Source organism: Xyrauchen texanus, chromosome 50, assembly GCF_025860055.1.
Source record: "Xyrauchen texanus isolate HMW12.3.18 chromosome 50, RBS_HiC_50CHRs, whole genome shotgun sequence".
NCBI lineage: Eukaryota > Metazoa > Chordata > Actinopteri > Cypriniformes > Catostomidae > Xyrauchen > Xyrauchen texanus.
In genome coordinates, this window is record NC_068325.1 from 14,541,867 (window position 1) to 14,569,829 (window position 27,963).

At 38.1% G+C, this 27,963-nt stretch overlaps 2 protein-coding genes across 4 annotated transcripts; both read right to left on the reverse strand.

Moving 5' to 3' along the window:
- Nucleotides 1–322: 322 nt before the first annotated feature.
- Nucleotides 323–18,642, reverse strand: LOC127641376 (E3 ubiquitin-protein ligase MARCHF2-like). Of its 3 annotated transcripts, none has more exons than XM_052124353.1 (5): nt 18,499–18,642; nt 13,142–13,404; nt 12,469–12,682; nt 11,172–11,381; nt 323–5,437 (listed from the first exon to the last, which is right to left on the reverse strand). In XM_052124353.1, exons 2-5 carry the CDS (start codon nt 13,315–13,317, stop codon nt 5,279–5,281), a joined length of 759 nt encoding a protein of 252 aa, XP_051980313.1. In that variant the 5' UTR covers nt 13,318–13,404; nt 18,499–18,642; the 3' UTR covers nt 323–5,278. The 3 variants fall into 3 exon arrangements, with proteins under 3 accessions (XP_051980313.1, XP_051980314.1, XP_051980312.1); XM_052124354.1 differs by having other exon boundaries at nt 12,478–12,682; nt 13,142–13,407; XM_052124352.1 differs by having other exon boundaries at nt 13,142–13,407.
- A 1,250-nt stretch (nt 18,643–19,892) lies between these two features.
- On the reverse strand, nt 19,893–27,899 carry LOC127641182 (ras-related protein Rab-11B-like). The gene is made up of 5 exons (XM_052123991.1): nt 27,758–27,899; nt 24,225–24,420; nt 23,753–23,946; nt 23,586–23,666; nt 19,893–21,100 (listed from the first exon to the last, which is right to left on the reverse strand). Exons 1-5 carry the CDS (start codon nt 27,795–27,797, stop codon nt 20,955–20,957), a joined length of 657 nt encoding a protein of 218 aa, XP_051979951.1. The 5' UTR covers nt 27,798–27,899; the 3' UTR covers nt 19,893–20,954.
- Nucleotides 27,900–27,963: the final 64 nt, after the last annotated feature.

Here is a 27,963-nt window from a genome sequence, read left to right on the forward strand (position 1 = left end):
TATATATATATATATATATATATATATATATATAAAAAACTATTTTCTTTCCTCATTCTGATGGTTGTGAACCTTAACTGAAGCTCCTGACCCATATCTGCATGACTATGCATTGCACTGCAGCCACATGATTGGCTGATTAGATAATCCCATGAATAAGGTGTACAGATGTCCCTATAAAGTGCTCAGTGAGTGTAATTGTAAAATGAAAAGCTTTAGCTCATAAAAATGGCTTATTACAAAAAAAACTAGCATTAAATAAAAAAAAAAATTAAATCTTCAGAAATCTTTCAAACACATGTTAAACAACAAGAGCGGTTGGCAGAACCAGAGCATCAATTTTAATTTGCTTTGCACACTTTTCTTGGCTGATTTCAAGCACCAACAATTTTGTTGACATAACTAACATCTTTCTCTTAGCCACTGAACAACAAACATTGTAGTGTCTCAAAAGTCTTTAAGTCCTGTGATCGATGAATAAATGAAAAGCAAAATGAATACATTAAAAACACATTGGCCAAATTAGAGATTTCAACAAACACGCTATGTGTACAAGTTTACAATTAAGTTCCAGACAAAAAGAATCCTTTCAAATATAAACATTTTTAAAATTGCAACAAAATGTTAAAACCCCCTCAAAAATGTTCTTCCATCATACATTTGTGGAAGTGCCATTGTAGTTAAATAAAAGAAAGCATGCATTTGAGGAAATGCTAGGCTCGGTTCTACTGAAAACATTATTTGAGCTTGCATATTGTCGCCAGCTCATTGGCTGCAAGTTGACCAAAAAATAAATACAAGCTCAACATTGTCCCACTCCTCCTATTGTCCTTAAGTTCCTTCATATGCAACAGCATCTATGTCTGTTTTTATCATACATGTATTAAGGTTATAGATACAAATTGCATTGTAATATTTTTGAAATTGCACTCTTGATGTATTACCCTACTTTGCAAAATGACCAAATGACTCAAAAGTGTAGCAAGGTGGAAGCACAATAAGAGACAGCATTCCTTAAAATAGCAGTGAACATTTCACATTGCCTTTCACTAACCACTAGTTAAACATCCAGTTAGTATTCAGGTTACAAATGGTGGGACAGATCAGCATAAAAGCGTACTTTCCTCTCAAATATACTGAGCAATGGAACAGACAATGATGGTCAAGAAGATGAAGGTATTGTCCCCCAAACCCTTACCAAATATCAAAATAAAATAACAATTAATGCCATCATATTTTGTATATCTATTGCACAATTATTCTCCATACAAAAGAATTTAGTCCTTGAAGAGAATCCATTTAGAGGGGAAAACATACTTTTTTCCCTCTGGAGGAATTTCTCTCATTCTCGAAGCCAAATGAGCTCATGTGAGATGGGCGGTTGATACATTTGACAGGGAAACCTTTGCATATTTGAACTCCAACTACAGCAGGACCTTTTTGTGGTTTCAAACTCACTTGCTTGTGGCACTGATCTTTATCAGCACAATACATAATATTGAGGGATAGTTCACCCAAAAATGAAACTTCTGGTCATTATTTTCACCTCATAGTGTTCCAAACCCATAAGACATCTCTCTGTGGAGCACAAAAGCAGATGTTAGGCATTACATTTAAATTTTTGGGTGAACTACCCCTTTAACTGCTCCACCTGAATGGACAACAAGCATCTAGGTAAAAACCAATCAGTTGTGTCCATTCAGTAAATAATCCAAGTATTCATGGTCCTGCTAAAAGAACCCTGGACCTACAGCACACAACACTTCTTAAGAACAGAGACATCAGTTTATCTACACATTTACAATGGAGACTCAGAATTTACAATGAAAGTGTTTTTTTGGGATTTAATGGAGAGCATTCTTAATATTCCTCCCAATAGTTTAGACCTTCTGCACCAACATCTTCCAAATTAAGTGCATACAAGCCATGCTAGGAAGTCCACGTTAGGAGTGATACTGCATATACCTAAGAGCCATTCCCAAAGATTTTACTTTGCTCTAGGTGTACAAGCTATAGTCAAAATTTGTATTGTGTTATGTTGTTCCAGACCTGTATGATTTTCTTTCTTCCACTGAAAACAATATAAGATTTTTTGAAGAGCTGCTTTTTCCATACAAGGAAAGCATAGTGATCAAGAGCAGTCAAGCTCCAAAAAGTACTAAAATGCTTTTCGTGTGAGGAAAAGACTGAAACATAAGCGGTTGTCATTGTTGGGTTGAATCTGATTACGAAGTAATTAGTTACTATAAACAAATTTTTTTAGTCAAAACGTGGTGTAAGGAATTACATTTAAAATTCTTGTAATCAGATTACAGTTACTAACTATCAATAAAGGTGATTACTTTGGTTAGACATCTTTCAACTCATATGTTCATATATTCTGATTGCATTTCTATAAAGGGTGTGTGACAATGATCGAGGAAATATAAACGTTTTGAATTTGAGAATTTAATCAGTAATCCGATATTTTTTTTTTAGAGAAGTAATTAGTGATTTGTAGTAAATTATTTTTTCCTTTGGTTGTTTCTCATCGAAAATCCCGACCTTCACCTTTCCCGCGCATTTTTTAAAACCAGCCATGTCAAGACAAACTAATACATTTTTGTTTGAAAACGTATTGATTTTACTACATTTACACTAAAATTGTTTTTCTCCACTGAAAAATGGAGCGTTTTTGAAAACGCTCTCCAATTCCGCATATTTTGGAAATCGATGTTAGGAAACTGAAAACTGAGTTTTCTAACAAAATCAAATAAGTGTGGACGTGTCCTAAGATCGCGTCCACACGAATACATTTTTGTTTAAAAACACATTGATTTCACTATGTTTACACCTTTCATCCACCCCAGAACAGCGCTTTCCTCCACCAAATACAGAGCGGAAGACTGAGACTGTAAATGAAATTTGAGAACAATGGCGAAGGGCAAAGTTTTCAGTAAATAACAACATAGAAAGGCTATTGAATAGCTTCCAAAGACTTTGAATTAGTCACATGACCTACTTTAATGGTGCCTTTTTGTCATTTTTGCAGCTCATAAGCATCTGTCTCCATTCCCAATCTCTATTGAAAAGCAGCTTGGGGATACTTCAAAAAACCTTATTTTGTGATGCCCAGAATAAGCTAATCATATGGATTTGGAACGATATTGCAGGTGAGTAAATGAGAGAACTTTCATTTTGAGGTAAACTATTCATTTAAGATGTGCTTTCAGATAGTACTTTGAATAGAAGGAAATGAAAAGCTCTTATGGTTGGTGGTGTTTTACATGTTCTCGCACTGAACTGACACAGCTAAAAGATGCCTTTGCTTGTAGTGTAATTAATGGATGAGTGATTCATTACAGGTCTGGCACTGAAGTGTAGCTTCACACAATGACTTCTTCCTCAGTGGCTTGACCTCACATTAAGCTGCATGAAATCGTTCACAAGGTAAACTGCTACAAAAATCCCTACATTTTTACCATTTGATACTGCTGAAACCAAATTAAAAATGGCACCAAAAAAAACAGAGCTTACTATAAACACACACACACATTCACATTCAACTTTACACACTCACAAATAAAAAGAAAAGAAAAAGATTTTAGAGCAATTTGAAAGTGATTCAGAACAATGAACTTGTAGAGGTCTGTTTATATCTGCACTTACGTCAACTCAACACAACATACATGGATGACACATATTTGGATCCCAAAAGCGTACACGTGTCTACATTTGATCAGCTCACATCTAGGCTACGTTGTCAAAGTGCTACAACTTCAGGACAATTGCATGGTGTTTTGCATTGTTTGGAGACCGCTGGTTTTAGACAAACGCAACCTAGTCTCATAGAATCACGTTACTATACTTAAGTTTTGATACATTAATTTTACGTGGCTCGTACATATTGCAGCAATTTCCAGGTGAAATGAACACTAAAGGCACTACAGCAACAATTACTTTTATTATTTTTAACACAAATCACAAGTAAAACATGAGATTGTCAGTTATTATAGTCACTGTAGTGAATGACTTGTAAGACAATACATTTCAACATTTGCATTACATAACCAACAAAATTTAGAAGCTTGCTCTAGCGCTATTAAATTATACGGTAGCTCATTTGATAGAGCATTCTATCTTCCACTTATGATGCAAAGGACCATGGTCTTGAAAGAAACTATCAGTTAGGTTTAGTTTTAAGGTTTAGGGTAAGAAGTTTGGCTTTGTTGATTTAAAACTCATCTGTTTGGGAGAGCATTTAACTTGCTTTTAGTGCCACACAGTGAACATTACTGCTCGGAACTGCCGCAATATGTGCAAGAAACTACATAATATAATTTAGCAAAAATGTCACCATAGGCACATAATTTTCATAACATCAGACTGAAAAAACAGCCCTAGATCTGTACTAAAACCCCAAACGAACTTCGCACTGAACGGTCACCAATTTGATGAGACTTTTGAAATAGAAACAGACATGCATTAAAACATGTGCATTTACAGCGGAATCGCGCAAAAGTGAGATGGGCAGTGTGTTATTGCACTCTTTTTTTGTATACTGCCTACGTTTCTCACTCCAGATTGGCATGTTCAAAAGGGCGAGCTTGAACGCCTGGTTCACTACTGCAGAAATAATCAGCCTCCACTTTCATTGCCTGAGCCCTAAATGGACGTCCACCTCACAGAGCGCAAAGAGCCCTGTGGTTCTGTAATAACCAAGTCCATCAAAGCTTTGAGCTTACATGTTCACATAGTGTGTATATATTTATACATTTACATCCTGACTAAATAGGAGCCGCAAGGGTTGAAGTTCACCAAGAATCGGTTCGGACCAATTCTTTGTCAGGTTAAGATGGCAAGTACTTGAAGGTAGATGAGTAGAAAAACAATACATTGAAAATTAAAGAAAGTTTTGGTATTAAGCTTCAGCAGCCATTCGTGCTTGATTCATAATCCCTCACTGCTGTGCTCAATGGAATCGTCTATACAAATAAGTTATAGTTCCGATTGTTTCAAATACAATGCATACTGAATGGTAAGGGGCCTCAGCATGGCTGTTTAAGCCCCAAAATAAATTACGGTTTCTTAAAACAACACACTTATTATAAAAGGATCAAAAAAACTTTAAACAGACTGGTGAAAAACTAAATGAAGTGCTCACATATTTAGATAAAAAGGATTACATAGAAAAGAATGCATCCACAAGTGCCACGGTTCTAGCTGAAGATGCTGCATCAGTAACCTGTAGCACGTTAATATCACCACGATCGGGCCCCTTCTCCCCACTACACATCTCTCATACTATGGTCTCATCTGCTGTCTTTTTCAGCAGCTTGGTGGAGAGCAAGGAATGCTGGGTAGAGTGTGCACCCTTGGTGTCAGGAATGAGCAAGCGGACTTTCTGATTGGTTCGTCTCCACTCGGAGTACAACTGACAATGGTAGCGGAATGAGACCTGTAAAAGAAGACCAAAATTTTACACATTTGGTTTAAAGACCAGCTTCTAGGGATTTAAAGTGTGAATCTCACTAAGAACAAGGGCTGCACGATTATGAAGAAAAACATAATTACTGATTATTTCCTTTGATATTGTCACTGCAATTATTCATTTTGATTATAGAATTTACAGTAAAATACTTATTTTCTGTGGGGCAGTTGTATGCCATGTTCTTTATGTAGGCTATGCATCAAAACAACTTGAAAACGGTGTTCATGAATTGCTTTGATTTTTTGTTTGCAAGAAAAACTAAAAGTGTCATTCAAATTTTGAAACAAAATGTATACAGTATAATTTAGACTGTGAGCAATACTGATATGCCTTTAGACTCATTTAAACGCATAAGATTTGCCTCTGCATTCATGCAAACAACTGGCCAAAAACATGTTGTCAATAGAAAATTTTGGCGCAATGGGAGTACACCTAAATGCAATGCTGTAATTGACACTTTTTACAATTATATATAATTGCGACAGCTGTAATTGTAAATAATTTTTCCATTAATTGTGCAGCCCTTCTAAGATCATGTCCATAACATATTTCACATCTAAATCAAAAAAGTTCCCCCAATTTTCACTACCATAATGCATCCAGATGTTTTAGTTTGTTTGAAATTCTTAAAATTTGACACCCAGATTGAGGGGTCAATACAAGGACTTGTGAGCACAATGGGAATCGGGCATTTGAAATTGGGAAAAATAAACAGTCCCTCTGGGATTTTGCCCAATTGACTCTTCTGCACCCATATTTGCCTCCTAGAATGCTTAGATCTTGTAAGCAAGTTCGTATCAGTTTTATTTTTGTTGCATTTAAGTAATAAGAATTGTTTTTTGTAATGGGGTAGTTGCTTAATTGTCATGTGAATAATATCATGCAAAAAGACTTAATGCTCCTAAAATAGACTTTAATTTTCTTTATGCAAATTATAATACAATTTTTGATTTGATAAGTCGCGTGATGCCATGCAAGGAGTGGACGTGTAGGCGACGAGCTCTGCACACTTTGCTAGTTTTTAGTTATTTTTTAGTTATAATCCAGTGAGATTTGATACACCCTGCTACATATTTGCTCTTTGAAGTCAATATGTCAAGAAATTCTAATTCCTCAGGCACTGGAGATATTAAAAGGCACTTACATACTCAAGCTGAAACCTCTGAAGGGCCTGCGGACCAGGAACTGAAGAAAGTTGTTGCTGATTTAGAAGATCTCTCTGTAATACGTTGATCAATTATGGCGATGGAAACAACAATTTTCTGAGTTGGTAACAAGAGTGGCAGATGTTGAGAAGCAGATCGATTATCTGGAGTCATCGGAGAGGGAATTATTTGATAATTAGTTGATCTGGAACACATCCTTGAATTCCTGTGCATGTGGAGGGCAGAGATATGGTGAAATTCCTAGACGAGCTCTTCCCGAGTCTGCTCGTCATAACAGGCCATAAGCTGGAAATCGAGCGAGCTCAGAGTCCTGGCTCACAGATCTGCTGTGGGAGACAGGCCTTGATCAATCCTGGCCAAATTCCTGAGATCATCAGATAAAGATTGTGTGTTACTCGAGGTGAGGAGCAAAGGAAAACTTTCTTGGAAGAATCGCAACATTTTCTTGTTTGCAGACTTTTGCGAATTCGACAAGAGAGAAATCTGATGGATTCAAGGTATGCAAGAGACTTTTACGTCAACGAAAGATTGCTTTTGCACTGATGTTCCAGGCCAAACGGAGTATGACCAAGGATGGCCGAAAATAATTTTTATGCCCCAAGCAAGCACTGTCCTTCATAAGTAAGCCATTTAGTGTTTCTCATGTGAGTGGATTGACTCACTGTACTCACTCTTGGCTGTGTGATGACGCTGGGCACCATTTTTGTTTCTTTTTGTGTTGGTTCCGCCTAGCGGCTGGAGTTTGTTTTGTGGAGTGACACTTCAAGAAACTTTTGCATTAAAGGAAGATCTCTTTTACACTGAAGTTCCCCAGGGGTTAAAGTGAAAAAAAATTGATAATAACAAAAATACAGTAACAAGAGCTTAAAGTGCTTAAAAACTGGTAAACTGAGACGGACAGATTCACTTCTCTTCAATGATTATGCTTTGCACCATTTATTTAAAAGTACTGTCAAATAAAGTGTTTTCTTCTGAACAATAACAAGTGCTTAAAGTGCTTAAATAACAAGTGCTCAAAGTGCTAAAGGACTTTAGAAGTCCTTTAGTGAAGATTAGAAGTGAAAATCAAGGCCATTATCACTTATTTTTTCTTTTTTTCCGGGTTGTAAGCAAAGTCCTGCAAACTCGTTCTTTTTAAGACATTTGGACCAGAAGATGGAGTGTTCATGTAACTCGCATGTTGATTTGAAACCGACAGGCTAGTTAACGCTTTTTTGTCTTCTGCTAGTTTTCTACACAGGGTGACCAGTGGCAGCGAAATTCTGAATGACAAATCATGTTCTGCACGTATTTTTAAATCGCAGACACGGTCAGTCATAGACAACGGTGTGTCAGCTGTAACAGTTGCTCCGGCAACGTCGTGGTAAGTTTGAGTGCACGGGCAGCGGCTCTATGACCGGAGTCTAAATCATGACGAGCAAGCACTTTCTTACCGCTGCTGGCATACAGTAGCTTCCTCGAGCAAATCGGGCTCTCTCAGTTTCTGGCACCAACTGCCAAAAGGCTCGCCATCTCTACTTTCTTCAATCCACGCCCAGCGCCATTTATTTTTGAGTCCTTTATCTATTGCTGGGACATCATCCCCAGGCTTCATAAACTTGCGCTCCATTTCACCGACAACACTAACGTGAGATTGACGTATGGGTGTCAATCATACTGTGTTGCCAGGACGCGCCCTTCTCTGCTTCTGATAGGCTTGTAACGTTAGTTAGAGCTGCGTTCCTCTCATATGATTGGTAGGTGAAATAAATTGACTAGAAAATATTAAACCGCATGCGCAGGTTCCCAAATATTATTTAATTTTTTTAGATCTTATGCTACAGAATTGGCTCCACTTTTGTTAGAAGTTTATACTGAATCATTAAAGAATTTAAAGCTTCCTCCAAACATGACACAAGCCCGGATCAGTCTGATTCTTAAAAAGGACAAAGATCCAATCGAGTGTAAGAGTTACCGTCCAATTTCCCTGATCAAGCTAGATGTAAAAATTCTCAAAAATTCTGGCTAACCGATTAAGTTATGACATCTCTTTATATATATATATATATATATATATATATATATATATATATATATATATATATATATATATATATAGATCAGGTGGGGTTTATTCAGGGCCGTAGCTCTTCTGCCAACATCAGGCTTCTCATCAATATTATGTGGTCAGTGGCAAATGATCAGACTCCGGTCGCTGCCATCTCACTTGACATCGAGAGGGCTTTTGATATGGTAGAATGGGATTATCTTTTTAAGATTTTGGAAATATATGGGCTCAGAAATACTTTTATTGGATGGATTAAGTTATTTTAACACCCTCTAGTGGTGGTACAAACAAATGGATTAATTTCAGATTATTTTACTCTGAATAGGGGCACCCGGCAGAGTTGCCCTCTTGCCCACTATTGTTCTGTCTTGCCATGGAAATATTAGCAACCTCGATAAGAAAGGAGAATGATTTTCCAGGGGTGATGGTCGGAGGTGTGGCACATAAGCTCTACGTAGACCCTAAAGACCTAAGCCTTGCCTCCACAGAATTAACAATTCCTTTTCAAAATTTTGGGGATACAGAGTTAATTGGACTAAATCCATAGTGTTGGCTCTGACAACGGACTGCCCAGTAACAGTTTTCAGTCAGGTGTCTTTCAGTGGCCCAAACAGGGTATTAAACCCTATTAGGGCATTTTATTCCCAGCAAATTTGTGTGATTTAGTTAGTTAATTTTGGCACCTTAATAAAAAGGTTTTTGAGCGATGTGGGCAGGTGGGCTTCATTACATTTATCTGTGATTGGGAAGGTTAATCTTATTAAAATAATTTGTATTCCAAAATTCAACTACCTACAATCTCCCCATTGAAGTTCCCCTCTTTTATTTTAAACAATTTGATAGTATTGATAAATCCTTTATCTGGAATGGTAAACATCATCAGATTAATTTTAACAAGTTACACAGGCCAGTTGACAAAGGTGGGTTAGGTCTCCCCAAGATTTTGTTTTACTATAATGCTTTTGGTCTCAGACATTTGGCGCATTGGTCACTTCTCCCTGAAAGAGCTCCTCCCTGGCTCTTTATTGAACAGGAGGTCCTTGCCCTATATTGCCATTGCAATGTCTTTCTACCAAGCTGCCCGGAGAAGTAAAGACACATCCAGTTATCTCACACATGCAGTTAGTGTGGATAAAAGTTTCCCACGTGCTCAATTCGGACATTTACCTGAACGTTTCCAGAAGTATTTGGTTAAACCCTAAATTGTGCATTAATAAGTCCCCTTTTTGCTGGACAGAATGGATTGAGAAGGGAGTTGCTACGATGGGTGACCTGTATGAAAATGGAGCATTGAGATCCTTTGAAAATATTTCCAGATCTCAATTCTTCAGGTACTTACAGCTGCACCATCTACTTTGTACCACCTTTGAGTGTAGTTACGCAGCCCCCTTAAGCTGCAGACACTCTTGAGATGGTACTAGCGGCTTCCGGAAAGGGTCACAGCGTACTATTCCTGGCTAATTAAGAGTCTAGGGGACGGGGTTTTGACATCTCTTAAGAGGTTATGGGTGAGAGACTTGAGTTTGAGTACTGGAGGATGAAGAATGGGGTAGGATTTTTTTAAATGTCAAGTCTATGTCTAGGGATGCAAGGATGAGCCTCATCCAATTTAAGATTCTGCATCGTTTTTATTAGACTCCCTCTAGATTGCATAGGCTTGGTCCACCTGTTGGTGAGGCCAATCTGAGGATGGGGACACAGCCCACATTTTTTGTTATTGTACTAAAATTCAAGTGTTTTGGTTGAGGGTTCAGAGTTATGTCTGTGAGATCCTGAGCACTCAGATTTCATTCTGCTCCAGACTTTGTATTTTGGGTGATTTGGTGGGGGTTAACGTAGGGAATACACACATTAAAACTGGGTCCTTACCAGTGTGATGATTGGCAGGAAAGTGGTCCTTGGGGGATGGAAGTCGGCTGGTGCGCCCTCATTTCATGAGTGGTGCACCGAATTGGGCAGAGTGGCGGCCTTCGAAAAGATGTCGCTTAGACGACTGGGCAGCTTGGGTGCCTTTGACAAGAAGTGGGGCACTTTTTTGGCCTTCTAAGAGGGTTGCCAGGGAGGAACAGTAGAGAAGGACAGTTTAATTGGTGTGTGACTGATGTGTGGAACCCTTTTTCTTTTTTGTTGTGCAATTTGTTTTTTTTTATTTGTTTTTTATGTCAGTGAGTATTTTCTTTGGACTGTCAAGCAGTTCAATACAAGCAGTATGTGTGTCTGTTATTATTCGGTGTATGACCACTGGGATGTGTGTTGGGTGGGGGCATTTTTTGATGAAAGTTGATTCCGTGTTTTCATGTGCTGTTTGTGTTGATTTGAGTTTGGAATAAATTTTTAAAAAAAAAAACATTATTTTATTTTTTTGGTTAAAGTATAACCCAGACATGTTCTTGACAGGCTTTGTGAGATTCACGCAAAACCCATTTATGTATTTCCTTTTGGAAAAATAAATTGTCAGTTCAGGTTTTAATGGTTTGTAGTACAGTACCAGAGTCCAGAGGACGTAGATGGTGAAGAGTGCGATGGTCAGAGCAATGAGGCCGACTGCCTCAAGACGACTGTTGAAGTGCAGGTGGTCCTGTGCACCCCGCAAACACAGCCAGCCCGAGATGGCCGCCAGGGGTGTTATAAACAGAAAGCACACCATATCACAAAAGAGGGTGCGCTTCTCGTTCCGGGGGCCTGGATCCCTGAGCCACTATAGAGAGATGGGGCATGATTTAGTGATAATTAAGCCTGCACTGAAATAGCCGTTTTGGCCAGTACCAACAATAATTATTTCTACATTATGGTCGAAAATACGAAATGATGGTTGACTTTATAAATCTGAACTGTGACATCAAAACTTTCAAATGTACATCAGCTAAAATGGATAATGGTTCATTTTTTATTTTTTTTAAATACTGGGTTAGAAGAATTACACTAAACTGATGTTTTAAAATTTTGGGATTTAAATTACACATTTATTTTTAAATATTCATTCAAATTTAACTACAAATGATAAGTTTTCGCCAAAATATCAAACAATTAATTGGGCTATCTGATATAGCGTTCTATCACTACAATATACTGTTTATTTTTAGCATGAATATAACAAAATCTCTGATATTATAGAATCATGCAACAATTCTACTTTTTTGTACAAATCAACTTTTTTTTCTTCCTTTTCCTCCCAATTTGAAATGCCGAATTCCCCATTGTGCTTTTAAGTCCTCGTGGTCTCATAGTGAATTGCCTCAATCCGGGTGGTGGAGGACAAATCACAGTTGCCTCCGCGTCTGAGACCGCCAACCCACGCATCTTATCACGTGGCTTGTTGAGCGAGTTGCCACAGAGACATAGCGGGTGTGGAGGCTCCACTGCGCCATCCACGCTCAACTCACCACTTGCCCCACCGAAAATCCACATTAAAGCAACCACGAGGAGGTTATCCCATGGGACTCTACCCTCCCTAGCAACCGGGCCAATATGGTTGCTTAGGAGACCTGGCTTGAGTCACTCAGCACACCCTGGGATTCTAACTAGTGAACTCCAGGGGTGGTAGCCAGCGTCTTTTACCACTGAGCTACCAGGCCCCCCAAAAAGTTATATAAAAAACTGTTCTCTCTAAAAGTTGCTCAGCAACAGGAAACACTGAATAATCACAAGTCAAAAGAATGATACAACATACAGTATAGTTCATAAAAGAAGCTTATGCAGTACCATACTCATAAAAATGCACTCGCAGGCACATATAAAGGAGTAAAGGAAGGCTTAACTATGCAGATGAGGCTAAAGGCATTGACCTTTGTTACCTCTGTGAGGGGTCGGGGCCGGCGCTCTATGGTAAACTCTGTGTGGCACAGCTCACAGTAGCTGGTGTTGGAGGATGACAGCCACTTCTCCAGGCAGCTTTTGTGTACTGTGCCCAACGTGCCGGTGCAGTCACATGGCGAGAGAAGTCCCTCACTGTTGCACATGTCCTGACCCTCGTGGCAGATCCGACAAATTGGGCGATCACTAAGAAATAGTTAACAACTTCATCTCATGGACTAGTGGCAAGGACGATGGATGTCAACCTTAGCTTTAGACTATGGCTAAACTTGCCATTAACATGAACTTCATTACCCAGATCATGTGATCAATTCACCAGCCAATAAGAGAAGCGTACTCTTAGCTGGATAACTTTAGTAGCTTGAAAAAGTATGAATGTATTATTATAATATAGTGAAGGTCAGTAATACAAGTAGTTTTATGTTACATTTCAGCTTTTTTTGAAAATTCCTAAATATTTACCTAAATACATGAGTTAAAAACTTTTTTATCTAAATCTTTGTTTTATTGTTTTTATTTGTTCTATTGCTTGCAATTTCTTTCTATGTTATTTATCACTGACTGTTTACTGTCTTGAATAATTTCTTGATAACTTGAAACTACGTCCTAGACACAAGACAATCAGAGACTTTTGAAATGGTTTACCTCTGTGTGCCAATGGCTTTGATAACAGTTGATAGTAGACGCCCATCCTTGGCCGTGACCTGGGTGACGTACTGGGCCTGTCGGTTGTCTGCTTCCTCCACAGTTTTAGACAGGGCAGCGTTGCCAGTGCAATCACACAGGGAGCCTGGGAGGTGGCAACACTCCCCTGTGGTCATTTCAGTGCCGTCCAGGAGGGCGGGGGAGCACAGGGGTGGGAATCAGGGAGCAACCTCGCTCCCACACCTCAAGTCAGATGGACCTTACTACTTTAGAGACAAGCACAAGGCCAATGAAGGAAGAGTAAATCAAAGACAGTAGAACACAGACCACGGTGTCAGCCTGAACTGGGAATGCACTGATATGGAATTTCTGGGCTGATACCAATAATTCACCACTTATTGTGGTCAAAATAAATAATACATTATTCACAGCTAATTTTGACCGATACGATAACCATGCTCACATTCACATTCACAGCTCATTGTGGCAATACCGATAACCAATAATTCACAGCTCATTGTGACAATACCGATAACCAATAATTCACAGCTCATTGTGACAATACCGATAACCAATAATTCACAGCTCATTGTGGCCGATACCGATAACCAATAATTCACAGCTCATTGTGGCCGATACCGATAACCAATAATTCACAGCTCATTGTGGCCGATACCGATAACCAATAATTCACAGCTCATTGTGACAATACCGATAACCAATAATTCACAGCTCATTGTGACAATACCGATAACCAATAATTCACAGCTCATTGTGACAATACCGATAACCAATAATTCACAGCTCATTATGGCCGATACCGATAACCAATAATTCACAGCTCGTTGTGGCCGATACCGATAACCAATAATTCACAGCTCATTGTGGCCGATACCGATAACCAATAATTCACAGCTCATTGTGGCCGATACCGATAACCAATAATTCACAGCTCATTGTGGCAATACCGATAACCAATAATTCACAGCTCATTGTGGCCGATACTGATAACCAATAATTCACAGCTCGTTGTGGCCGATACCGATAACCAATAATTCACAGCTCATTGTGGCAATACAGATAACAATAATTCACAGCTCATTGTGGCAATACCAATAACCAATAATTTACAGCTCATTGTGAACAATACGATAACTGATAATTTGCAGCTCATTGTGGCCGAAACATTAACCGATATTTCGCAGCTCACTGTGTCCGATACAATAATCAATATTTCACAGCTCATTGTGGCCGATACGGTAAAGATAATTCACCATTCATTGTGAATTCAATGAGAATTCACAGCACATTGTGGCCGATAAGATAATGAGAATTCACAGCACATTGTGGCCGATAAGATAATGAGAATTCACAGCACATTGTGGCCGATAAGATAATGAGAATTCACAGCACATTGTGGCCGATAAGATAATGAGAATTCACAGCACATTGTGGCCGATAAGATAATGAGAATTCACAGCACATTGTGGCCGATAAGATAATGAGAATTCACTGCACATTGTGGCCGATAAGATAATGATAATTCACGGCACATTGTGGCCGATAAGATAATGATAATTCACTGCACATTGTGGCCAATAAGATAATGATAATTCACTGCACATTGTGGCCGATAAGATAATGATAATTCACTGCAAAATGTGGCCGATAAGATAATGATAATTCACTGCACATTGTGGCCGATAAGATAATGATAATTCACTGCAAAATGTGGCCGATAAGATAATGATAATTCACTGCACATTGTGGCCGATAAGATAATGATAATTCACTGCAAAATGTGGCCGATAAGATAATGATAATTCACTGCAAAATGTGGCCGATAAGATAATGAGAATTCACAGCACATTGTGGCCGATAAGATAATGATAATTCACTGCACATTGTGGCCGATAAGATAATGATAATTCACTGCACATTGTGGCCGATAAGATAATGATAATTCACTGCACATTGTGGCCAATAAGATAATGATAATTCACTGCACATTGTGGCCGATAAGATAATGATAATTCACTGCAAAATGTGGCCGATAAGATAATGATAATTCACTGCAAAATGTGGCCGATAAGATAAATTCACAGCACAATGTGGCTGATAAGATAATGATAATTCACTGCACATTGTGGCCAATAAGATAATGATAATTCACTGCACATTGTGGCCGATAAGATAATGATAATTCACTGCACATTGTGGCTGATAAGATAATGATAATTCACTGCACAATGTGGCCGATAAGATAATGATAATTCACTGCACATTGTGGCCGATAAGATAATGATAATTCACTGCACAATGTGGCTGATAAGATAATGATAATTCACTGCACATTGTGGCCAATAAGATAATGATAATTCACTGCACATTGTGGCCAATAAGATAATGATAATTCACTGCACATTGTGGCCGATAAGATAATGAGAATTCACAGCACATTGTGGCCGATAAGATAATGAGAATTCACAGCACATTGTGGCCGATAAGATAATGAGAATTCACAGCACATTGTGGCCGATAAGATAATGATAATTCACTGCACATTGTGGCCGATAAGATAATGATAATTCACTGCACATTGTGGCCGATAAGATAATGATAATTCACTGCACAATGTGGCCGATAAGATAATGATAATTCACTGCACATTGTGGCCAATAAGATAATGATAATTCACTGCACATTGTGGCCGATAAGATAATGATAATTCACTGCAAAATGTGGCCGATAAGATAATGATAATTCACTGCACATTGTGGCCGATAAGATAATGATAATTCACTGCACAATGTGGCCGATAAGATAATGATAATTCACTGCACATTGTGGCTGATAAGATAATGATAATTCACTGCACATTGTGGCCGATAAGATAATGATAATTCACTGCACAATGTGGCTGATAAGATAATGATAATTCACTGCACAATGTGGCCGATAAGATAATGATAATTCACTGCACATTGTGGCCGATAAGATAATGATAATTCACTGCAAAATGTGGCTGATAAGATAATTATAATTCACTGCACATTGTGGCTGATAAGATAATGATAATTCACTGCACATTGTGGCTGATAAGATAATGATAATTCACTGCAAAATGTGGCTGATAAGATAATGATAATTCACTGCACATTGTGGCTGATAAGATAATGAGAATTCACTGCACATTGTGGCCGATAAGATAATGACAATTCACTGCACAATGTGGCCGATAAGATAATGATAATTCACTGCACATTGTGGCTGATAAGATAATGATAATTCACTGCACATTGTGGCTGATAAGATAATGATAATTCACTGCACATTGTGGCTGATAAGATAATGATAATTCACTGCACATTGTGGCTGATAAGATAATGATAATTCACTGCACATTGTGGCTGATAAGATAATGATAATTCACTGCACATTGTGGCTGATAAGATAATGATAATTCACAGCACAATGTGGCCGATAAGATAATGATAATTCACTGCACATTGTGGCTGATAAGATAATGATAATTCACTGCACATTGTGGCTGATAAGATAATGATAATTCACAGCACATTATGGCCGATAAGATAATAATTCACAGCTCATTGTGGCCAATACAATAACCGGTAATTAATTGTTCATTATGTAAGATAAAATAACAATAACTCACAGCTGATTGTGGCCAATACAGATAATTCACAGCTCAATATGGCCGATACGTATATATGACCGTTTCACTTTTAACCCTTTAAACTGGAGCTGCTTGCTAATTAGGCATCCCTCATGGGACGACCTGGCAAATACGGGACAATTGCCAACCCTATTTTAACCACAATCTGTCCAGTTCATCTGAGCTCTGTCTGCGCACAAAGCAGTCAGAGATTCTCTGCTGTTGCCAACAAAATGTAACAAATTATCAGCAAAAATATCATCAGTAATTCCACTATTGTGCACAATAATTCATATGAATTTTTTTTTATGAATAATATGTTTTTTTTTTTAATCAGCAAATAATATATGGACACTGGTATATTGTGCACCCCAGCACTAACCCATGGAGATTTGCAAGATAGCCTACTAAAGGTATGATTACTACACTTGAATAGTAAGCCTTAATACAACCATTTGCAACACAAACCTTATATTCTTAAAAAAGGATGTCTTGCATGTCTTTCTTCCATGGAACACAAAGTAGTTATATTAAAGAATGCTGCTCTTTTCCATACAATAAGATTTAAAGTGCGATGTTGAGCTACAAAATAATTCATCTTAAATTTGAATGTAAATTTTTTAAATCCCCTTTTCTCCCAATTTGGAATGCCCAATTACCACTACTTAGTAGGTCCTTGTGGTGATGCGGTTACTCACCTCAATCCGGGTGGGGTGGCAGAGGACAAGTCTCAGTTGCCTCCACTTCTGAGACGTCAATCCACGCATCTTATCACATGGCTCATTGTGCATGACACTGCAGAGACTCACAGCATGTGGAGGCTCAAGCTACTCTCCGCGATCCTCGCACAACTTTCCACGCGCCCCATTGAGAGCGAGAACCACTAATCGCGACCACGAGGAGGTTACCCCATGTGACTCTACCCTCCCTAGCAAATTTGGTTGCTTAGGAGATCTGGCTGGAGTCACTCAGCACAGCCTGGACTCAAACTCACAACTCCAGGGGTGGTAGTCAGCATCAATACTTGCTCAGCAAACTGCTAAAGAGCAGTTCAGACATTCTTCAAAATTTTTATTTTTGTGTTCCATAGAAGAAAGAGTACAAGAAGTTAAACGTTGACATCATTTTCTTTTTTGGGTGGATTCCTTTAACACAATATACAGTAATAAGGAATGTAGCAGTTAAGTATCTATTTGGTGGGAAAAAAACACATAAAATGATCCTCCTATCCCAACAACCAAAATCAACATCATATATCCCAGCAGCCTGTTCTAACATAGAATTATATGGTTAGAAAAGGAGACCAGCTATGCCATTTGATATGAAATGACACTTATGATGCCAAAACACTTCATTCTGTCATAGCAATCTACATTTAAACCCAATTGAAACTATTTAATCTGAAATGGTCAGATCTGATCAATCAAGCTGTATGAAACTCTTGTCCTGGGGTGGGCCTTTAGCACACAGCGTAAATATAGTCACTGATATAACGTTAAATGCACTATATATTTCAGGTTGTTAGTTTAAAACGAAATCAAAACAATCCCAAATGTGTCAAGATACAATCAGAATGAAAGTGAAATAATCTTGCTACATTAAGAATGCTAGTTATGTTAGCCATGTAGCAAAATATGCCTTCAAAGACAAGGATTATAATTTAAAATTATAGTGATTTTACCTTATGATTTTCCATGCTGAGCTGTTGCCTTTAATGGTGAATTACTTTTAAAAGTGGCGTTGTTTTGCAAACGATAAGGTTAAATACGTGCCTTATTTTGGGGTTGATTCTATGAGCAGACGACTCGACTCGGGCTCCTAAAGACGTCTGTGATTAGCGCAGTGTACGCTGATAGCGGAGAGGGAGGCGCTTGAGTTCTCGACGCTGCTTCGGAATTTACGTAAACATCTTTGTGAATAACCGTCATCAGGGAAGTGTCTATTGTTATTATTTCTAAGGATTTTTGACTGGTCTTATTTGGCTTTATGTATTGTAATAGAAAATATCAGTTCATTCGAGTATCATTATTTAACATGAGCACTTTATTTTTGCTTTATTCTTGAATAACACATTTATTCTCCCTCTTATTTTTTTTGCCCAATTGCTTAAGTGTGTCAATTAAAGGAATATACGGTTTCATTACAACTTCAGATCAACCAACAGCATTTGTGGAATAATGATGATTAACAAAAACCTTTCTTTAAAAAATAAATAATAATAAATCTGGTTTACTGTGAGGACCTTACAATGGAAGTGAATGGGGCCAATATGTGAACATTAAAATACTCACCGTTTCAAAAGTATAGTCACAAGACGTAAACAATATGCACTAACCTTTCTTGTGAAAAGTTATATTCAATTTTATAACTTTGTTGCCATGATGACATAACACTGTAAACCCCCAAACCCTTAAACTACTGTAAATTTATAGAAGAATTAATGTAAGTGTTTTTATAAAATGAAAAGCTTCATATTTCTGGCTTTAAACTCTCCAAAGATTGGCCCCATTCACTTCCACTGTACGTGCTTCACTGTAACACCTATTTTTGATAACCGACCTGGACTCCCAAGATAAACTGTGGATTAGAATACTTTATATCGGATGGAGTTTGAATTAAAGTCAATATTAGTAACATTGTAAAATTTTTGATTGTCAATATTAGTACATTGACAAGCAGATAAAAAGGGTGGTTTGTGGCATATTGTCCATTGATCCCAAACAAACAAACAAACATTTGATTGAGTTCAGCACTTAGAATGCTAGTCTATGGGGCAAGTGGTTGGCCAATTGATTTCTGCTAAGTTTGTTTCCACAATTAGTTGATTTTTAAACAGACTCAAAATTATTTTCCATTGCAATCGACCCCATCTGTCGTACAATGTTTAAATTGATAAAAAAAATGTATTATAATTGTAATAGAATATTCCTTTAAAGAACGTGTGACATGGAAACCAAATACAACCAAAGAGCAATGCCAACCACGGAGCAAATCACACTTATTCTTTGTTTATATTCAGACATACAATAGGTTACATAGCATTAAAATAAAAATAAAAGGCCTCATCATTCCAACTGTGACAGTAATTTGGTTTATTTTCCATGTTGATGTAACCTAATAAAAGGCAAAACAGTTGTGACTTCATGGATGTGTAAATGTCATGTAACCACACTTGAAAAAGGCATCTTAATCATAGTATGGGAAAACATAAGGCATTTTCAACTAGCCTACAATTTTTATCACTTACAGTCAAATAATCCAAGATTTAGTGACTTCATTCACAGACCAGTGAGATAACTGTCCACCTATAACACTGAACCATTGCATTTTCCCCATTGAAGAATGAATAATTTATATGTAACTGTTATTTGAATAATCTGTCAATACTTTTCATGAAATGCTTAACAAATGCACTCTAATATCTGCTATATACATGGCAATTAGAATGCATTAATCAAATTCCACAAATGCACACCTTCAAACCTGCCATTACATATTGCAGAATAGGACCACAGGTGTGAAGCCTGAAATGTTTAAAGGGATAGTTCACCCAAAAATAAAAATTCTGACATAATTTTCATTTTTGGGTGAACTATCCCAAATTGAAATAAAGATGACAGCAGCCCTCCTTTGGTATCTTTATGATCCAGACATGATGAATTTGCAGACTGGCATATTCTGAAGAACTTGCCCTTACAAGCCCAAGTCAGAGGTTTCCTCTGCGATCTGGCTCAACAGACAGCAGACGTTTAGTGTGGATCCCAGAGAATAACCATCAGAGTGGCTGGAAGCCGAGGACATACTGATCCCTCACCATCCCTTTTCCATAGGAGCGGAGTACACAATCAACGGGCAAATAATCAATTCCAAAAAAAAGCATTTTGCCTAGCAAACATGAACTCAGATTGTGGGTACTGGTAACGAAGAAAAAGAGAGACAATCAACTAAGAACCCCCGGAAAAAAAATAAAAGGAATGTCACTTACAAATGCACGCTGCTTCGTTTAGAATTAGTGTGGAATTTACAATGGGGATAAAGCTGTAGCCAGAGCACAACACACAGGGGCAAAGCCGAAATAAATAGAGGGGAACAGAAGAGATAGCCAAAAGGTGGGGGTAAAGGTAGGGGGAAGTGGGGTCACAGATTTTGACAGCACTGAAATTTGTTGCCCTTTAGCCCATCGGTAGTGGGCGGCACGCTGATGTCCACTACGTTGTTGCCCGGAGACTCGTCATTCATGGACCTGTCTGCGATCTGCTTCTGTGATACAATCCGATAGATTTCTGGAATAGAAGGACTTTGTTACACTGAGAGGTAACAGACATTTGAATTTGTTTTATTCACTTGGAACATTGAAAAAAAAAAACAACAACAAAAACACAGTTGGAACAAAAATTCATGAATTATACAAAAATCTTGCATCTACTTCGTTTTTCACTTATTCGTTCAGCGTTACTCAAGTAATCCACTACAAGTTACTTCACTAAAATTTAAATCAGATTTCTTTACTGATTACTTCAACAGAAAAGTAAATCACATTACTACTAACATATAAGATGCTTTCAAAAACACATCACAGAAACACATTTTTTCCACTCAAACTATTTAAAATAATGTCTATATTTCCTCCAAGTTTATTGTTGTTCACCCTTCAGCTGTCACAAAAAACATACACACATATGAATTCATATTTGAAATGTATTGTACATAAATAGTATTATATTTTCTCCCTTTTTTTCCCCAATTTGGAATGCCCAATTCCCAATGCGCTCTAAGTCCTCGTGGTGGCGTTGTGACTTGCCTCAATACGGGTGGTCGAGGACGAATCTCAGCTGCCTCCAACATCTGAGACCGTCAACCAGCGCATCTTATCACGTGGCTTGTTGAGCACATTACCACTGAGATGTAGCACACATAGAGGCGTCACGCTATTCTATGCGGCATCCACGCACAACTCACCACGTGCCCCACCAACAGCGAACCACATTATAGCGACCATGAGGAGGTTACCCCATGAGACTCTACCCTCACTAGCAACCAGGCCAATTTGGTTGCTTAGGAGACCTGACTGGAGTTAATGGCGTACCGAAGCATGGACTACCGAAGTAAACTTTAGTTTTAAAGGCTGAAACATACTCTATGCAAGTATGTGAATGCAGATGATAGCACTTGGCCAACGCATTGCAAAGTGCGGTCCGGATGAACATGCTTACCCTGCGTTACCGTTGTGAAAACAAACCTCAGTACTCAATGGAGTTCCTTTAAACGTCTGTGCCATTAAATTGGATATGTTCAAATTTTGGTAAGTTGCTATAAATACACTCACCTAAAGGATTATTAGGAACACCTGTTCAATTTCTCATTAATGCAATTATCTAATCAACCAATCACATGGCAGTTGCTTCAATGCATTTAGGGGTGTGGTCCTGGTCAAGACAATCTCCTGAACTCCAAACTGAATGTCAGAATGGGAAAGAAAGGTGATTTAAGCAATTTTGAGTGTGGCATGGTTGTTGGTGCCAGACGGGCCGGTCTGAGTATTTCACAATCTGCTCAGTTACTGGGATTTTCATGCACAACCATTTCTAGGGTTTACAAAGAATGGTGTGAAAAGGAAAAACATCCAGTATGCGGCAGTCCTGTGGGCTGAAAATGCCTTGTTGATGCTAGAGGTCAGAGGAGAATGGGCCGACTGATTCAAGCTGATAGAAGAGCAACTTTGCCTGAAATAACCACTCGTTACAACCGAGGTATGCAGCAAAGCATTTGTGAAGCCACAACACGCACAACCTTGAGGCGGATGGGCTACAACAGCAGAAGACCCCACCGGGTACCACTCATATCCACTACAAATAGGAAAAAGAGGCTACAATTTGCAAGAGCTCACCAAAATTGGACAGTTGAAGACTGGAAAAATGTTGCCTGGTCTGATGAGTCTCGATTTCTGTTGAGACATTCAGATGGTAGAGTCAGAATTTGGCATAAACAGAATGAGAACATGGATCCATCATGCCTTGTTACCACTGTCCAGGCTGGTGGTGGTGGTGTAATGGTGTGGGGGATGTTTTCTTGGCACACTTTAGGCCCCTTAGTGCCAATTGGGCATCGTTTAAATGCCACGGCCTACCTGAGCATTGTTTCTGACCATGTCCATCCCTTTATGGCCACCATGTAAACATCCTCTGATGGCTACTTCCAACAGGATAATGCACCATGTCACAAAGCTCGAATCATTTCAAATTGGTTTCTTGAACATGACAATGAGTTCACTGTACTAAAATGACCCCCACAGTCACCAGATCTCAACCCAATAGAGCATCTTTGGGATGTGGTGGAACGGGAGCTTCGTGCCCTGGATGTGCATCCCACAAATCTCCATCAACTGCAAGATGCTATCCTATCAATATGGGCCAACATTTCTAAAGAATGCTTTCAGCACCTTGCTGAATCAATGCCACGTAGAATTAAGGCAGTTCTGAAGGCGAAAGGGGGTCAAACACAGTATTAGTATGGTGTTCCTAATAATCCTTTAGGTGAGTGTATATTGATTAGTAGCTACAAGCAGTTGGCTTGAAAGAGAAAACTCATCGTTGAAGCGGACAGTTTACACTAACCTCACTATTGTGCCCTTTGTGGCAACGTTGAGAAAGTGTTATAAACTGCCATCTGGCACATTTCGGAATGCAACAATGTGTGAAATCGAGCTAGATCTGCGTTCATGTACTTGAGTCAATCAATAACTAAATCAATCAATGAATCAGCACCAACCTGCAAGTATGTTTTTGAATGCCTCCTCAACATTTGTGGAGTCCAAAGCTGATGTTTCAATGAAAGAGAGGTTGTTCTTCTCTGGATGACATAAGAGATACTTTAATACCTCAATTTTATGTTTAAAAAACAAAAAAAACAAGAGACATTCAAGTGGAGATGCTCACCAGCAAAAGCTCTGGCCTCATCAGTTGGTACAGCCCTGAGGTGCCTCAGATCGCTCTTGTTGCCCACCAGCATGATAACAATGTTGTTATCCGCATGATCCCGCAGCTCTTTCAACCAGCGCTCGACATTCTCATAAGTCAGATGCTTTGCAATATCATAGACCAGAAGAGCTCCGACTGCTCCCCGGTAGTACCTTTAAAGGAAATAAATACATAAAAAACATGAACATAAAATGCAAATGCAGCTGTCTTGGACCAGGAAGTAATTTTCCGATACATTCTTTCTTTAGGGTTTTAAAAAAAATCCCTCATAAAAGTGTTCTAAGCCATGAACCTCCAAGGTTAACACAAATGTAACTGAACGTACAATTAACACCCCAATATTATACTGCCAAAAACATTACAAAAGGTTTTACATTCAAAGTCTCAATTATTGTATTTTGGATAAGAAATTATAGTGTAATGTACTCACGCTGATGTGATGGCTCTGTAGCGTTCTTGTCCTGCTGTATCCCAGATCTGAGCCTTTATAGTCTTGCCGTCCACCTGGATGCTGCGGGTTGCGAATTCCACACCAATGGTGCTCTTGCTCTCCAGGTTGAACTCATTCCGAGTAAAACGGGACAACAGATTACTCTTCCCAACACCAGAGTCTCCAATGAGTACCACTATAACCAAGGTAAATTAGGAAAGGTTAGGCTGTTTTGTCCCAATCAAGAAGGCTATAAGTTTGCTAACTAATGCCAATTTCAGCTGATAGATATCATAGCCATCACCATCTGGATTAAAAATAAATGGTAGGTGAAAAATTTTAGAATTGAAACACACTACCCTTTCAGCTCTTAAAGGAATATTCTGTGTTTAATACAAGTGAAGCTCAAACAACAGCATTTGTAGCATAATGTTGATTACCGCAAACATTTTTTTTTACTTGTCCCTCTTTAATTAAACAAAATAAATAATAAAAAATGGTGGTTAGAGTAAGACACTTACAATGGAAGTGAATAGGGCAAGCTAATAAATATTAAAATACACCTTTCAAAAGTATGCATATCCACAAGGAGTAAACATTATATGTTTCAAATGATTTTAGTATGATAACATCCCTTACTGGTGGTGAAATAGTGTGTATATTAATATTTATGGACTGGTCACATTCAATCCAAAAAACTGATACCATCTGAAATACGAATGTCATTTTGTAAACTTTCAACGCACTAATTACAATCACATTATGTCCTGGTATGATAATTAAATGGCAAAACCTGCAATTTAATGAGATAAATATTAGGGCTGTGTTGATACAATACAATATAGATATAATGTAATACTTTTTCACATGATATTGTATTGATACTTTAGATCCATGTATCGATATTCATATTAAACTGTGTATTCATATCTTATAAACATACAACAAACTTGGCACACTGTTACTTTCAAATCCATTTAATGAGCTCACTAAGAGACAAAAACTAGATTTTTCAAACTACATGCTCTTCATCAGACATCAATACATATCTGAAATACAGTAAACCCAAATGAATTGGAATTGAAATTCAACTTTATTTGTAATCAAATCAAATTATGATATCATGATGTATAGCAATATATCAAATCGTGATGTGTATTGCAATACGTATCATAATGTGAGGAGCCAGGTGATAATTAGCCCTAATAAATATATAGTTTGCAGGTGCTGCGCACTTTAAATGTGAGCACTTGTAAATGTGTGGAGCCGGAAAACACCATCTTGAGCATTGTGTGCACTGTTTGCAGTAAATGATAGCGAGCAGAACAACACTCAACTTGATTAAAAAAAATAATACAATTATGTTGAAAATTAATAGTTGTATTTTTTATTTGATTAAAGTTTTAATGTATTCATTTATTTAAACGTTTGACATTTTTTTGGGACAAATAAACAAAACTATTATCAAATTATTAAAAAGGAAGTATCGGTACTTTAAAAAAATAATAATTGTATCGAGACATCCCTACTTCCATTGTAAGTGCCCTATTTATTTTTAAATAAACAAATAAATTATATTTTCTGGTAATCAACATGTCGCTATAGCTGTCGATTGAGCTTAACTTGTACTGACCCCAGAACTTTCTTTAAAGTTAAACCACTGACCAAAGTTTGCACCCAAAGCTTATACATTGTCCTCATTTCAAAAGCAGAAACACTAGATTAGTTAGTATGATTGCTTCCACATGGGACCACGGAGATGAGGGGAAAGACAATTTCTAAAATGGAATCTATGAACACACACTTCCGCGGTCATTCTTCCCCTGCTCCATCATTTAAAAAACTCAGAAAACACGGGCCTGGGTAGCTCAGCAAGTAAAGAAGCTGACTAACACCCCTGGAGTCACGAGTTCGAATACAGGGCATGCTGAGTGACTACAGCCATGTGTCCTAAGCAACCAAATTGGCCCGGATGCTAGGGAGGGTAGAGTGACATGGGGTAACCTCCTCGTGGTCTCTATAATGTGGTTAGCTTTTGGTTGGGTGCGTGGCGAGTTGTGCGTGGATGCCGTGGAAAATAGCGTGAAGCCTCAACACGCGTTAAGTCTCTGCGGTAACGCGCTCAACAAGCCACGTGACAAGATGCATGTATTGACTGTCTCAGACGCAACTGAGATTCATCTTTCGCCACCCGGATTGAGGAGTCACTATGCCACCACGAGGACTTGGAGTGCATTGGGAATTGGGCATTCCAAATTGGGAAGGGAAAGAAAAAAAAAACTCAGAAAACACCATAAATATACACCTAATCAAACTGTATATAGAACCAGAAATACATAGAAAATATAATTGAACTCATACTGTGTCGATTCAGCAGTCATCATTTTCTCTAGATGAGACCTGAGTAATTGACAAAACAAGTTAAGATATATTGGGGAACTAATGGAAGCCTGTTAACACATTGGTCAAGACAAGAAATTGTGAGAATAACCAATGTGGCATACCAGTAAAACAGCAATAATTTGGGGCTTCTCACCCATGTGAAATGGTGTTTAAAAAACTTTTTTTTTACACTTCTTAAATCTGACTCTGGTGAAAAACCAGGATACTCTTGTGAGGATGAACAAGACAAAACATTTTTTTTTTTTATTAAAAATAAATGTAAACCAATCTAGGTTAAAAGAGCAATATTTAACATTGACAAACAGTCCAAATTCAAAATATCAGAATATAAACTCACGCGGATTGCCAGGTTGAGGACACGCAACGGGAACGAGCAAACTGACAATGGCAAGTGACGAGCCTTACACTGTAAGTTGATCAGGTAATGAATACATTTGGCATTTTTATTGTTTGCAAATTATAAAACAGTTCATGTGGATCATCTTGTCAATGATGTCATCAAACGTGTCCACAACTGTTACTTTACAGAGTTCTTCCCCAAGTTTAATGATTTAACCAGATTGCAGGTTGTAAATGCGACCTTGCCACAAAAATTGCTCACAGTTGCAAGTTAATCAGCAAATTTGGTCCGTTTACATCTAAAGAAATGACTATTGTGATAGAAACGGCAACAAGTTTCCGATGGCCCAACCACACAGTATTAAGCAACACATCTCTAAACGACTAGCAAAGTATTTGATGGCATTAAAGGCGTATTATTAATATGTGTCGTTTATTTTACTAGGTACGAACTGATTACATTAAAACAGCTACTTTATTAAGTTCACTTTAGCTTCTGTACAGTATGGCAGCTAAGTGCTTATCTAAAATAACGCGGTCTAAACTAAACGACATACATCATGACTTACTGCATATTCTCGAACTGCATTGTAAATAATTTAAATAGCTTCTCATATGCATGATTATGCTTTAAACGCTTTGATTAACCCAAAGTTACGGGTTTATTCAGTACACTAGCATTCCAGCTAAACTAGCAAGCCACAGAGATCAGGAAACTTGACGTTTTCGTTGATGATTCAAGAAAATACTTCACAATTATGTGTTCGTTTGATACTATTTAAGTCACCGACCTTTAAATAAATAATCGTATTCGTCGTCACGGGTCCCCATTGTTGGTCTACCCTACTAAAATGTTGTTGTTAGGCGACGGATCTCTCTTGAATCCCACCGACAGGAAAGAAGCTCGGCCTCGAGACTGGATGGGTGTGCACGCGCATCTCCACCAATTAAAATCCGATAAATAACAGGGTTGGGAGGGTTCCAGTACAGATTACAG

What these genes read in the sequence shown, in the direction of transcription:
- LOC127641376 (XM_052124353.1), bottom strand. Translation starts at nt 13,317, where the DNA reads ATGACCACAGGGGAGTGTTGCCACCTCCCAGGCTCCCTGTGTGATTGC. An exon ending in CCCTCACAGAGGTAACAAAG is followed by an intron (nt 11,382 to 12,468) that starts GTCAATGCCTTT and finishes ATCTCTCTATAG; the next exon opens with TGGCTCAGGGATCCAGGCCC. An exon ending in TCTACGTCCTCTGGACTCTG is followed by an intron (nt 5,438 to 11,171) that starts GTACTGTACTAC and finishes CTTCTTTTACAG; the next exon opens with GTCTCATTCCGCTACCATTG.
- LOC127641182 (XM_052123991.1), bottom strand. Translation starts at nt 27,797, where the DNA reads ATGGGGACCCGTGACGACGAATACGATTATTTATTTAAAG. An exon ending in ATACGATTATTTATTTAAAG is followed by an intron (nt 24,421 to 27,757) that starts GTCGGTGACTTA and finishes CCTTGGTTATAG; the next exon opens with TGGTACTCATTGGAGACTCT. An exon ending in TACAGAGCCATCACATCAGC is followed by an intron (nt 23,947 to 24,224) that starts GTGAGTACATTA and finishes TTTCCTTTAAAG; the next exon opens with GTACTACCGGGGAGCAGTCG.